The 13879-nt window shown below is 36.3% G+C and overlaps 1 protein-coding gene across 7 annotated transcripts in view; it reads right to left on the bottom strand.

Annotated features, from left to right (window-relative positions):
- WASHC4 (WASH complex subunit 4) overlaps positions 1-13879 on the bottom strand; it is a 67738-nt gene that overhangs the window by 11355 nt on the left and 42504 nt on the right. For 5 of the 7 annotated variants that reach the window (XM_078076507.1, XM_078076504.1, XM_078076505.1 and 2 more), the window contains 7 exons: positions 13441-13549; positions 9086-9152; positions 8544-8630; positions 5371-5518; positions 3011-3107; positions 2306-2526; positions 1686-1782 (listed from right to left, as the gene is read on the bottom strand). In XM_078076507.1, the coding sequence (XP_077932633.1) occupies positions 1686-1782; positions 2306-2526; positions 3011-3107; positions 5371-5518; positions 8544-8630; positions 9086-9152; positions 13441-13549 (826 nt within the window). Of the gene's footprint in view, positions 1-1685; positions 1783-2305; positions 2527-3010; positions 3108-5370; positions 5519-8543; positions 8631-9037; positions 9153-13440; positions 13550-13879 lie in introns of those variants that run through there. The other 2 variants (XM_036103203.2, XM_078076509.1) reach the window with 2 other exon arrangements.

The raw sequence follows: 13879 nt of genomic DNA, 5'->3' as shown, positions 1-13879 counted from the left end.
TGTTTGAAGGCATGCTGCCTCTCGGCTGGTCCCCCAGCCAGGCCAACAAACCACTATTAGAGTGCACTGCTGTCACTGATAGAAACGCTGCTGCAAATGCACATGTAAAACTGTCCAGAATACATAACTTCCCATTTGTGTTTATGATTTATTTTTTAAAGCAGCTTTTTACTGTGATTGTGATAAAATGAATTCCTGTTTTTTCATGCAAAATGTCACATGCACATGTTTCATTAATGGAGGAAAACTATCTCATGTCTCCTGCAATTCTGACTACACATCTGAGCAACCCTGAACTAAGCCAGAGCCCTGAAACAGAAGAACCTGGGCATGTGGGCACTACATATCAGCCAGAATCACAGAGTTCGTTAAGAACAGTCCAAAGCAAGGAGTTCCACTGAGACAGAAAGGTTCATCTGTTTTGCCTTAATGCTTTAGGCCTTAAAGTAAATATCTAATCCACCTACAGAGTCTTCCCAGTAAGCTCCGCTGGAGACAAGCTTCTGGCAGGAAACGCCTGAGCAGAACCTAAGCAATAACTGAATTTCCTCATAATTTAGATCAACCTCACTCAAATTCTTCCAATCTACCTTAGCCTTGGAAAAGGACCCAAACAGAATATATACATATTTTCATGTAATAAATACTGAACATCTTCCAGGTAATAGCCTGAAATCACTTTCAAGCACATAATTATTACTTAGTCTAGATTCCAAAAATGCCTGCATATCCTAATTATTAACATAGTATTTAATTTATGCAACATTATCTGGGAATAGATACTTGATATAAGTGGTCTACCCAAAAGAATCACCTCTATTCAGTGTAAAAAATATATATATTTTAAAATTTAACAAAATAAGATTAACAAAATCATCTTATTTTATGAAATATAAGTTTTACGCCTTGATTTGTGAAATACAAGTAAGAAAACAGGAAAAAGGGTAAACGTGAAAACTCAACTCAGTTGCTGTATCTAGTTTTGAGCTTCCGAGCAAAAAGGAAAACTAAGTTACATAATTTCTGTAACAGAAAAGAGGAAACATCCATTCTTCAGGGAAGACAACTGTTCCTAAATTTTAAATCTGAGAGAAATGTATCTTATGAGTCCTTAAGTATGAAATAAGCAATTTACACCATCCTACAAAGAATACAATGGACAGAATCCTTTCCGTAATGACTCAAGTTCATGGATATGACAATCAGTTATCAGGGCTACACTGCGCTCTGATTCTGGCTACGGTGGAGAGCAGGAGGCCTTTAACCATGACACTACACAGAGCCCCTACTGTTTTACTACCTCCTCAGTCACCTGTCCTATCTCATTCAGTCTGTGTCTAGTTATCAGCAGCTCTGCCTTCAGAAAACATTTAGTGTTCCTCCTAATCTGTTCCTTCTTCTCAGACACAAGTTGAAGGGTGAAAGAAAACTTGTTAAATTTTATTTAAGAAAAGATGAAACTGAATAAAAAGTTACCCCAGACTGAAATGTAAAAACTATATAAATTTCTTTTCGGTTTCACAAATGATCCATGTCGGCTGTACTTTTTTTTTTTAAAGGCATTTCTAGGTCTAAATTATTTTCCAAAAGGAAAAGGAAGCTGGAATTCTGACCGGATAAAATGGGGCATTAGTGGCTACTACTAAAGATTTATTGGTCTTTCCAAATTTAAGCCACTCACTGACCTTTCTCTTTCTTTTCTTGGTTTTCTTCAGCCGCAGTCTTGTCTGCTCTGAAGAAAATTCTTGCACTGCTCAGTGAGAAATAGAGCAATTCAAATTCCTAAGTAAATAAAAAGATGTAAAATAAAAGCTGAAAATATTTATTATAGCAAAATATTAAAATTATTATAGATCTGTAACTTCTAAAAAGCTCTACTGTAAATCATAAATACAGAAACTGAACTAGGGGCACCTGGTTCTCTCTCAGAGAGAACATGGATGGAAGGTTTCAGAAAAACCTCCACTGCTAAGCAGCTGCCTTCAGCTCAGGTCATGGTCTCCAGGTCTGGGATGGAGCCCTGGGTTGGGTCAGGTTGGGACAGGCTCCTTGCTCAGCAGGGAGTCTGTTTCCTTCCTCTCCCCCTGCCCTACACCCTGCTCGTGCTCTAATAAATAAAATCTTAAAAAAAAAAAAAAAAAATGAAGTAATCCCATCCATTTTTAATATGGAATCAAATGGCTTCCAAATGCCACTCTTTTAAAATACACTTATTACCACTATTCGTTTCACTTGTTTAAAAGGGGGTTTCCATAGGATTTGTTTTTTCAGATATCAAGCAGATTTGACTATTATTCTCCTCTACCTGTAGACAGACATCCAAGCGCTTCTGAGTGAGATTCATGGTTTGTAGCAGTTTTTCATCTTGACTAGCTGACTGTACATTCTGTTGCTTAGCAACTGCTCTTATCTCCTTCAGGTACTTCTCTCTAACAGACTGGAACCAGTGAAGTGAGTCAAATTCCTGGTACTGATCCAAAAGCTTCAAAATGTAAGCCACACCTGCGGTCATTAGCAAAACCAAAGCTAAATGACAAAGAGTACAGAAGTTGTATTCTACTCCTTTAAAAAAAGATACAAAAGTATAAAGAACTAAAAATAAACCAATCAAGAAAAAAAGAAACAACAAGGCTATGAAAATCACTTAGAGAGAACATGGATGGAAGGTTGCGGAAAAACCTCCACTGCTAAATAGCCAGCAACTGAGGAAGCTGCAGGGAAACTCAACACAAGATGCTAAAACTCTAAAACCACCACCACAACAAAGTCTAAATATTAGGTCCAACGAGAATAAGTGATTAGCAATACCAAGGGGGCATGAATGATAGTTATAAAATGATGGAAAACAAGTACTACTAATCAGATGACCTAGTTAAAAAATAAAGAGTAACACTGCTCAGGAAAAAACGAATCTACAAAGAGCACACAGACCTATTAAGCAAATGTTTCTAAAAATCCATTATAATAGGCAAACATAAAATTAATGGAAAAACAATTCCATTAAGCTTACCCATGGCAAAGCCATCATCAGTAAAAGCAGCTCCAATTTTATTTTTTTTATTCAATTTCTCCTTGCAGCTAATGGAATGCTCTACAAAGTTGAGGGTCTAAAAAGATATAACATATTAGAGAAACAAATGTGCTAAAATATCTTCAGAATTTAGTTCCTAAAACAGACATTTCAAAACTTATAAACAGGATCTCTTCTAGGTTCCTGTCCTTTTGATTTGAGACATCTTCCTCATATAAATAGCCTCCTGGTGAGATCACAATCTGTACCAGTATCTTTTAATGGCTCTTCTTTCCGAATCCTTTAACAATGAGCACTCTCTCGGTCACCGATCACCACTTACCCCAAGCACAGTGCCTTGTATATGGTTCCTCATAAAATATTATGTACATTTTCCAGATGAGGACACTGAGGCTTGAGAGGCTAAGTAACTTGCCTAAAGTCATACTCTAAGTGAAAGCTGGAGTCAGAAAAGTAGGTATGCTTTATTTACTTCAAGCATAAGTGCTCTTACGGGTGGTAATCCTTGCTTCTGCCCACCCACTTCATCCTAAAACACTATTTCTTATCATATTCTTGGTTAAAATGAATTAGTAGTTATTTGGATAAATGAATTCCCCCAAAAACTGCTTCCCTAAAAATTCAGCTCCTACAAAATACCTTATCATTTATTCAACAAAGATTTACTAAAGATTACTATATACCAGGCATTAATTACGATAAAAAAAGGAATACCATCAAAGAGTACACACTCTAGAGCAGCACTCTCAGCAAAGACAGAAATACTGTGTATCCTACTGTCCAGTACAGTAAGCCCCTAGCCATATATGGCCACTGAGCACTTGAAATGTGGCTAGCAAAACAGAGGAACTAGATTTGTTATTTTATAAAATTTGAATTAATTTAAATTTAAGTAGCCACTTATGGCTATATATGGATAGCACAGCTCTAGAGGGGTAAAGAGAGACATGTTTAGGAATAATTGTGATACACCGTGGAAGGTACTATAATAGCTGATGCTGGAAACAAAAAACCAAGTTTCACTTTTTTTGCCTGTAAAACTCACTGGGCAATTAATCACAGATTTGTGAAATCTCTACCAACTATTATTTAAATCTTTTTTTTAGATAGCTCATTTATGTTTGTCTTTTTTCTGGAATTAGATGATAAACTGAAGCGCAAGAAGAGTGTCCTATACTTCCCTGTAGTGCTACCCACCCACCCATCACTAACTGAATTCGGACAGCTGCCCTGCAAAACTCTACTCTCCCGTAAACTCACAATTTGTTATTTACTATGGCTTCAATATACTGTCCTTCAAATTAAAAAAATATGATGAGGTCACCCTAAGTTAACTACACTGTTATCCAAGTATAACTAAGACAGATTTGCTTCCAGTCTGACACTATTTTAGGATGAAAAGATAATGCTTGCTACATCACAGTTACAACATATAATTATGATAAAGCATTAACAATTATGACAGAGCATTAACAATAAACATATTAAAAACAGTAGAAAAGAACATCTACAAAGAAAAAAGCTGTCCACACACCATCCTCTACTTCCAAAGGATAACAATGGTAATAATATGTAAGAAGATACGTTAACAAATCAGGCAGCAATATGAAAATTTATTACTCTTTATCAAAGTTAGATGTAATCAAAAGCCACATTTGTCTAGTGATATTTAGATTTTAGAGCTACCCATTAACAATCTTTTTTTTAAAAAACAGTATTATTATAGAAATCTTTAGGGCAACGTAACTCTTACTGCTAGTACGCTGCTCTCTCTCTTAACTCCGTTTTCCCCACTCCAACTGTCTGTATGATGTGATTTGGAGTAACTTGAGCTCTATTTGGATGACAACTATACAGAACTGGAGCAGGACACACGATATATACTATGAGGAAGCACTTAAAATTTAATCTAGATGTTAGTATTTACTACTGTATAGAGAGAAGCTGTCCTTAAACAGTAATACTTTTAAGAGACGTGTGAGAAATAACTTCATATTGTAACAGAAGTTAGTCTACATTAATCACTTAAAATGATTATATGGTATAATCAGCCCAAAGATTATATGGTGTATATATAATGGAGTACACTCAATTTAAATAACACTAGATTTTTCTAGCAATTACTAACAAATAAAAATCCATCTCAACTGTAAAATAAGTTTCATTCTGCATAACTAGTTAAGTAAAATTCCTAGGCCACCTTCCCTGAGATCACATTTAGCTTTTATCTACAACCAGAAAGTAATATAGTCTACTATGTGCATTTCCTGCTACAAAGAAACTGGATCTATTTACTAACTTTTTAAAAAAAATTCACTTTGGGTACTAAAAGTACTCACCAGAGGGGGAACAATGATATAGAAATTTCGAAGATGTATATTCTTTGGCCTTCGAAATTCTGGAGCAAAAACATCTACAAGCATTTTGAAATACTCCGTGCCTTCAGCAGAATTTCGTGTGTGATCACTGAGGACTGAATCCAAATGCCTAAAATACAAAACATTATTTACCTGGTTCCTTTCTCAGAAGAAGGTATGGCTATCTCATCTATCTATCTATCTGAGAGAGACACAGACAGAGTGTGTGCACGCACGCCACGCGTGGGCAAGGGTGGGGAGATGGGAGGTGGGGCAGAGGGATAGAGAAAATCTTAAGCAGGCTCCACGCCCAGCATGGAGTTTGACATATGGGGCTCAATCTCATAACCCTGAGATCATGACCTGAGCCGAAATCAAGAGTCAGACCAACTGAGCCACCCAGACACCCCAAGCCTCCCAATTCTTGATTTCGGCTCAGGTCATGATCTCAGGGTTATGAGATCGAGCTCCACCTCAGGCTCCATGGTCAGCAGGGAGTCTGCGTGAGATTCTCTTCCTCTCCCTCTGCTCTCCCCCGCACTCCGCAAAATAAATAAATCTTAAAAAAAAAAAAAAAAAGTCACACATTTAACCAACTGAGCCACCCAGGCACCCCAAGATATGGCTTTTTATTTTTTTTTATTTTATTATTTTTTATTTTTATTTGACAGTGAGAGACATAGTGAGAGAGGGAACACAAGCAGGGGGAGTAGGAGAGGGAGAAGCAGGCTTCCCCACGCGGAGCAGGGAGCCCGATGTGGGGCTCGATCCCAGAACCCTGGGATCACGACCTGAGCCGAAGGCAGACGCTTAACGACTGAGCCACCCAGGGGCCCCAAGATATGGCTTTTTAAATCCATCTCTTATCACCTTAGATGAGAGTACTCAAAAGTATAAAACATTGTAAGACATTTCTAAGTCAATTTCCTTGGAGTTCAGAATGAACTCATTTCCATATGAAAAAAAAAGCTGATCACTATTGCTTAATTAACTTAGTCCCTAATATAAAATATGTAGAGCATCTTAGAACTTAAGTTTTGTATTTCTTCTGCCCACAATAAGTCCTGTAGAATTCCATTACATTGTAAATAAGTTCCTCTTCATTTTAACTGTCTTCACTAATGCTTCTTCTGTACCTGCCTACCTCAACTGAAATCTGGCTCCTTTTCAAGAACTTAGCTTCCCACTTAACGTTCAGAAACATAAGCTGCTTTTTCTCCTTCATCCATCATGCATACCTACCACCACTTTCAAATTATTCCCCCACCACTAAAAGGTAGGAATCTCTCCTTTGAGACTCACGTGATCCCACTATATCCACTACCTAACTCCTCCTTCCTGAAAGCAGTTTTCCTTTTAAACCACTGCCCTACCTTTATTTATCTCAGACTATAATATGTATTTTCGTTCTCTATCATTCTGGAAGACTTCATTGCTCATTTAGATAATCAATTCATTATCATAATTCCACAACTTCTTGATTTCACCTGCCATGAACTTTCCTTCACTTGATGTCAGTCATCCACTCCTTTGCATGGATCTGGACCTTGCTATTAGCAGACAGCTTTACCCTAGGGATCTTAAAAGACAATTATCCCACCTCTCTGACCTCCTGGAATTGCTTCAAAAATATTTTTTAAATGTCGTCAATTTTTAAATGAATGACATCATTGAATAAGAATAACAGTCTGATTTTCTTCTTTGACATACAAGCCACAAACTAATCATTTCAGGGCACAGGACTTTAAATATATTATTAACTGTACATGGCTTCTTTAATTTGGCAAAAAACTAAGCTACCTAACAGACTATTGCAAAGCAAATCTTGTGTTGGGGCCTTATTCTCATAAATATGCACACACATTTGCCATTTCTTTTCATTTAAAAAAAATTTTAAGCCTACTGAAAAGTTAAAATATAGTGTACTGGACACCTATTTACCCCTCACCTAGATTCACCATTTAACATCTGCCACATTTGTTTTCTTTTTCCCAAAACATTTCAAGTTGGCAGATTCCATGTCACTTAGCCCACAAATGCTTTAATATGAATCTGTTAAGAACCAAGACATTTTCTTACAAAGCCACAATATATCATTACACCCCAAAATAAAATACAGTTTTATCTAATGTACGTAAACTCTAATTTCCTCAATTATCCCCCAAATGTTTTTTTTTTCCTCATCAAAGATAAATTAAGGATTACCTACTGCATTTGGTCATCAGATCTCTTCAGTTTCCTAATCTAGAAGAGTTCCTTGCCTTTTTTGTCCTTTATGACATGTGACATTTTTTAAGAGTCTAGGCCAGGTGTTTCATAGAATGCCCCACACTCTGAATGTCTCAGATGGTTTCCACATAATAAATTCAGAGTAAATCTTTCTGGCAAGAACACAACATGGGTATTTGCCATTACATTGCATCAGGAGGCCCCATAATATCAGTGTGTCCTGTTAACTGGTGATGCTATGTTTGATCGTTTGGCGGAATACATCAATCTCTCTAAAGATAGTTCTCTTTTGTGGTTATTAAGCAATTTGTGGGATAATTTTCTGATAGTGAATGAATACTCTGTTCTCCAAAACTGTTTTACTGATGATTTTTGTCCGGTTTCAAGCATTAGAGTGGTGGTTGCAAAACAGTGATTTCTCCCTAGATTTTCTCATCCATTCTGTATCGATTAGCTGGCATTCTTCTGTAAAGAAGGAACTTTCCCTCTGCTCCTTTCTTACCATCACTGGGGCTCATGAATTCTTTATTCAATGTGTTATAATCAATTTCTACCATTATTAGTTTATTAATTTATTTTGAGAAAGAACAAGAGAGCATGCAAGAGCACAAGTGGTGGAGGGGCAGAGGGAGAGAGAGAATCTTTATTTTTTTAAAGATTTTATTTATTTATTTGACAGAGAGAGACACAGCGAGAGAGGGAACACAAGCAGGGGGAGTGGGAGAGAGAGAAGCAGGCTTCCCGCAGAGCAGGGAGCCCGATGCGGGGCTGGATCCCAGGACCCTGGGATCATGACCTGAGCAGAAGGCAGCCACTTAACCGACTCAGCCACCCAGGCGCCCCTCTAATCTTCCCTTTAAAATGATTTTATTATAAACATATACTTTTTAAGTCTCCAAATTTAGATTATTTCAAAATTAGATTACCTTGCTGCTTTTAATGTTTCTTCTGCAAGACCTTCTTCTTTTACTAGTTCTTCAAAATTTACAATATCTTCAAGATCAGGCACAAATCTAAGAATTGGGAAATAATTTTATTAAATATGCACAACTGACATAGATATGAAAGTGGTATTGTAAGGCTAAATTTTTCAACTATATATTTGGAAAGAACTTTGCATTTCAGTTCTATTATTAATATAACCAATTAAATTCTAAAATTATCTTTTAGATATGAATAATCAAATTCTAATCCTTAAAGTCATGTAATCTTTAGAACCATTCAAACTGTACTGATAGGTTAACCATAACTTTAAGAGAAATAAAGATTTTCAAATATCTGCTACACTGTTAAAATTCAAGAAAAAAAATTTAACCAGTAGAATTAACGGTTTTCTTCCATATTTTATCTCAAAATATAGCAATAAGAAAAAACTTGTCTACAATATCAACTACAATAAAGATAAATTTAAATGACATACAATTTTTAAATGGCATCAGCCAGGCAAACGCGGCGTCCGCAGCCGTACCTGATGGCGCTGCTGCTGCAGTGGAGGCCGCCGGATCTGATCATCCGTATGTAGCCCATAGCGTTACCTTAAAAATGACACACACACACACATCAGATGTTTATACAAATAATTCTAAACTCCAGCAGTCAGGAATACAGTCATATACAGCAGTCAATCACCAGGTTTCACCACTCTTCAGTACCAAAGGATTCTTTTCTGTTTTACTTTAGTTCTTGCTCCATAAGAGTAAAACTTACATATTAGTGTGCCTAAAATATAAATATATATACTTATACACAGCTGTATCAAAAAATAAATGTGACTGACATTTGATAAACAATTTCATTAAATGACTACATTTTTAAAAAACATAGTCAATAATTTCTTCATTATCACATCGAGTGCCTCCCTCTCTCTTTCCTCCCCTCGCCAGCCCCACACATGCCATTGGAAATGACATCAAGAAATCTTTACTTGACGCCTCCAAATTATACCTCCAGCCTGGATTACTCCTCCCGGTTTTTTAATCCAATGCCTATGCCTTCATGACTAAGAAAAATTTTTAATTTAATATGTTCAAGTCAAACTCAAGATCTTCACCCTGTTATATTTCCTATCTCAAAGAAACTGACATTTCCATCCTTTCAACTGCTCAGGCAAAATGTCTTGAAGTCATCCCTGACTCCTTTCTTTCTTTCATACTTAACATCTAATCAATGGGCAAATTGTACTAGCTCTACCTTCAGAATGTAGCCAGAATCCCACCACTTTTCCTGTTCACAGCTATGACCCTATACCAAACCAACATATCTGCAATATGTAAAGACCTCCTGATTTCCCTCCTTCCACCTTCAGCATCCTGCCTCCCAATCTTGTATCTACATAGCAGCAGTGCTGATGGTTCTTTTCAAACTAAGTTGGAACATATCCTTTCCTTTTCTGAAAACTCTACAATGGCGTTCCATCTCAGTAAGATCCAAATCTCTTATGTGGTCAACAAAGCCCCGTGTGATCCTGCCCCTTGCTACTGTTCTGATATCCTGCCCTACCACTCAGGACTTTACTAACTCCTCCATTCCGGCCCCTATTTCCCAAAAATAATAAACAGACTCAGGACTTTGGCACTTACTGCCACCTCTCTCTGATATGCTCTTTCCCTGAATATGCACATGGCTTATTCCCTGATGTTATTTAGGTCTGTGCTCAAATGTCACCTCCTTAGAGCTTTCCCTGAACATCACCGAACAGCACTGCCCAAAACCATTACATCTCCTTACCCAACACGTGACACTGACATATTCTGTATCTTTTTATTTGTGTCTCCCCCAACTGGCATGCAAAATCCATGACACAGCTTCTGTTCTCACTGCTCCATCCCTAGAGCCAACATATCCTGGCACATAGTAGGAATTCAATAGTACAGTTGACCCTTGAACAACATGGGAGTTAGGGGCACCAAACCCCCCCATATCCGCACAGCTGAAAATCTGCATATAATTTCTGACTCCCCCAAAACTTAACTACTAATAGCCTACTATTAACCGGAAGCCTTAACTAGTGACATAGTCAATTAACACATTTTTTGTATGTTACGTGTATTATATACTGTGTCCTTACAATAAAGCTAGAGAAAAGAAAATGTTAAGAAAATCATAAGAGAAAACACATTTACAGTACTGTACTGTATTCATCCAAATAAATCTGCATATAAGAGGACTTGCACAATTCAAACACATGTTGTTCAAGAGTCACCTGTGTATTGCTCAAATGAACTGAAATTAGTTGGGAGAAAGAACGGACAAAAAGGTAAGAAGCAGTTAATATTTCACAATCATTACAGTAATATATGCTTTACATACACTATCTCACCTAATTTTTTTAGCAACTCTCAAAGTAAGTATTACTGTATCTATTTTAGGCTTATCCCAATATGAGAGATACATCTTCTAAGATGCAGAAGATAATACCTATCTTAGAAAAATAAAACACCTGGTTTCATTGTTTTCCTACAATTGGCAGAACAATGTCTGGCAGATCAAAATGTGCTAGTGAGAGGCAAGTATAGAGCAACAGTTAGGAGGAACCCTCTGAAGCGAGACTTCTTGGGTTCAATGGACTCCGCCACTTTTTAGCAAAAAAATCTAGGTCAAGTTATAAAGTTTGTATCTCAGTCTCATCTGTTTCATTAAGCTCTACAGGGCAGAGATTTTGTTTAGTGCCTTGTTGTCCTCAATAAATACCTGTAGAATGAATGAGTAGTAATACCCATAGCACTATGAGTTTTATATGAATTAGAACCAATAAAGCACTCAGAAAAGCTTTGGCACATAGTAAATGCTCAATAAATGTTAGTGGTTGTGGTGATTATGTCAGCAGGCAGGTTATTAGACAAAAGGACTTTTCCTTTTGCTCCCAACTCTCAGATTTCTTACTCTTTTTCTCAAGATATTTAAGAGACTCAAAAACACATTACTATGCTTTATAAGGAGATTGAGAATTTATATTTTCTAAGAAGAGAATAAAGAATAAAATCCTGGAACAAAGTGAAAAGGATAATATTCACCAAATGTTGAATGCATCCTGGTGGCAACTGAGGTGACACTATTTTTTGTGTATTGGGGGGGAATATGTGTATTTTGATGTGTACTGGGGGAAAATGACTAGCATAGTAAGCTCATAATTAAAGATTATTTCATAAGACAAAATTATACCTTAAAAAATATAAAAACATTAAGTAATAGGGCAAGCAGTACTCACACGTGGGGAAAAAAAACCTCTGACATTGGTATGCAAATAAATGAGGTTTTAAGCAACAATGCTTTAGAAAAACAGCTCTTAATCTGAGGTCCATGGACTCTAACTTTAAGCACCTGAACTCTGGTATAATAACATGCAAAACTGTATGTATAGTATATGGTTCTGGAGGAAACCAATCCAGAGTTTTCATGAGATTCTCAAAAAGGGTTTTAAGATCTATTGCTCCAGAAGTTTACAATCTAATATGACATCAAATGTCTCTACAAAGAAAACTGTACTTGTGGGACAATACCTCATTATTAAATTGTTTAAAATTTAAAAAGTCAAATGTAAAATTCTCTAAGTTCTTGTACTAATAACATAATAGAAATGTCTAATATGTAAACCAATTAATTTATAAAGCTTAAGCTAGTGTTCAGTGACTTTACTCCAGAACTAAATTCTTCCAATATCTTCCCCACTAGTAAATTTAAAGCCCCTCGAGAATGAAGGCTATCTCTTTTCTCAGCATCTAGAAGAGTATTTGGTACAACAGATTCCTGGTAAATGTTTGATAAATGAATGAATCTCAGGAAGTAAAATTTTACCAAATTGTAGTCAATAAGAATTTACTAACTGCTTGGGAGTCTACAACTGTGAAAAATATAAAATACCTTTAGACTTAAGTCAAAAAACCCGGTTTAAGTCTAGCAACACTATTTCTCTGAGTTTCTCTTTTTTCATCTTTAAAATGATGATTACATGCCTCTCACATAGGGTTTTTGTGAGGACATTACCAGAAATAATGTGTGTGGAAAGCTCAAATAAGTACAGCTTTGTTAATCTCTGATTACTAAATGTAGTTCTTGCTTTTAAATATAATATAACACATTTCAGAAGACAAGTTCTATCTGTGAGGCAGGACAACTCAAGAAATTATATACAAATATGGAAGGATATAACACAGAAAATTATAATACTTAACATTTCATCTTTAATTAAACTTATTTGTAAGTAATGTAACTTATTTACTTATATTAATTAACTTTTCACATAAATTATTTTATACCTTTGCACTTAGGCTGTAACTTCAGGGAACTAGTTTGGTTTTTTTTTTTTTCAAGATTTTATTTATTTGACAGAGAGAGCGAGCACAAGCAGGGGGAGCACAGGCAGAGGGAGAGGGAGAAGCAGGCTCCGTGCTGAGCAGACAGCCCGACGCGGGACTCAATCCCAGGACCCTGGGATCATGACCTGAGCCGAAGGCAGCCACTTAACCGACTGAACCACCCAGGCGCCCAGGAAACCAGTTTCTAAAGCCCAAAGCAGTGCCATGAACAGGGTAAGTACCTAATAGTTACCAGCTGACTATTATGAGCAGGATATTTGAGATGAGTTAAATATATTTTTAATTTAATTGAAGAGGTTTTATTTGGTACATATTAGTCCACAGGGTATCAATTATTTCTGTACCAACAGTCTAATCATACTTGAAAAACTTTTGGTAAGAACATTACTCTAGTGGAATAAAATCAATCTCAGGCACTCAGATACTGAGTTATTTATATGAGATATTTAAGGAGAAAGATTCTTGGAATTTGTAGTTTATTTCCCAACTCTTTTATAATAAAACTTACCAATCTGGCTGATGAGTTGCCTGAACTGATCAAGGTAGCTTTGTCCCTCTGGGGTAATTCCAAGTTTTCTGATGCCACGGTTGAATTTTTCTGCTCTTTCAAAAGGATACTAAAGAGATAATTTAAAGACTACCTTTATTAATAAAGACCCCTAAAGCATAAAATGCCTATAAAATCAACCATGCTAATACTACTTGCCTTCCTAATTTTGTCATTGTCCTTAAAAAAACCACTCAAATCTAATAAAATTTATAGCACAAAAACTACCAATGTTCAAGGTCAATATAAATTAAATTTCTTTTTGCCATAGCTAAGGAAAATAATTATTAAAGTCACCAAATTTAAGTTTTCCACCACCATTATTAGTCTCCCGACATCCAACTACTCTATTAGATAGACAAACCAATTCCTCCTAGAAACATTTCTTCAGAGATGTCCA

The sequence above is a fragment of the Halichoerus grypus genome, chromosome 6 (assembly GCF_964656455.1).
Source record: "Halichoerus grypus chromosome 6, mHalGry1.hap1.1, whole genome shotgun sequence".
Classification (NCBI taxonomy): domain Eukaryota; kingdom Metazoa; phylum Chordata; class Mammalia; order Carnivora; family Phocidae; genus Halichoerus; species Halichoerus grypus.
This window is presented reverse-complemented; position numbering and strand designations above follow the sequence as displayed.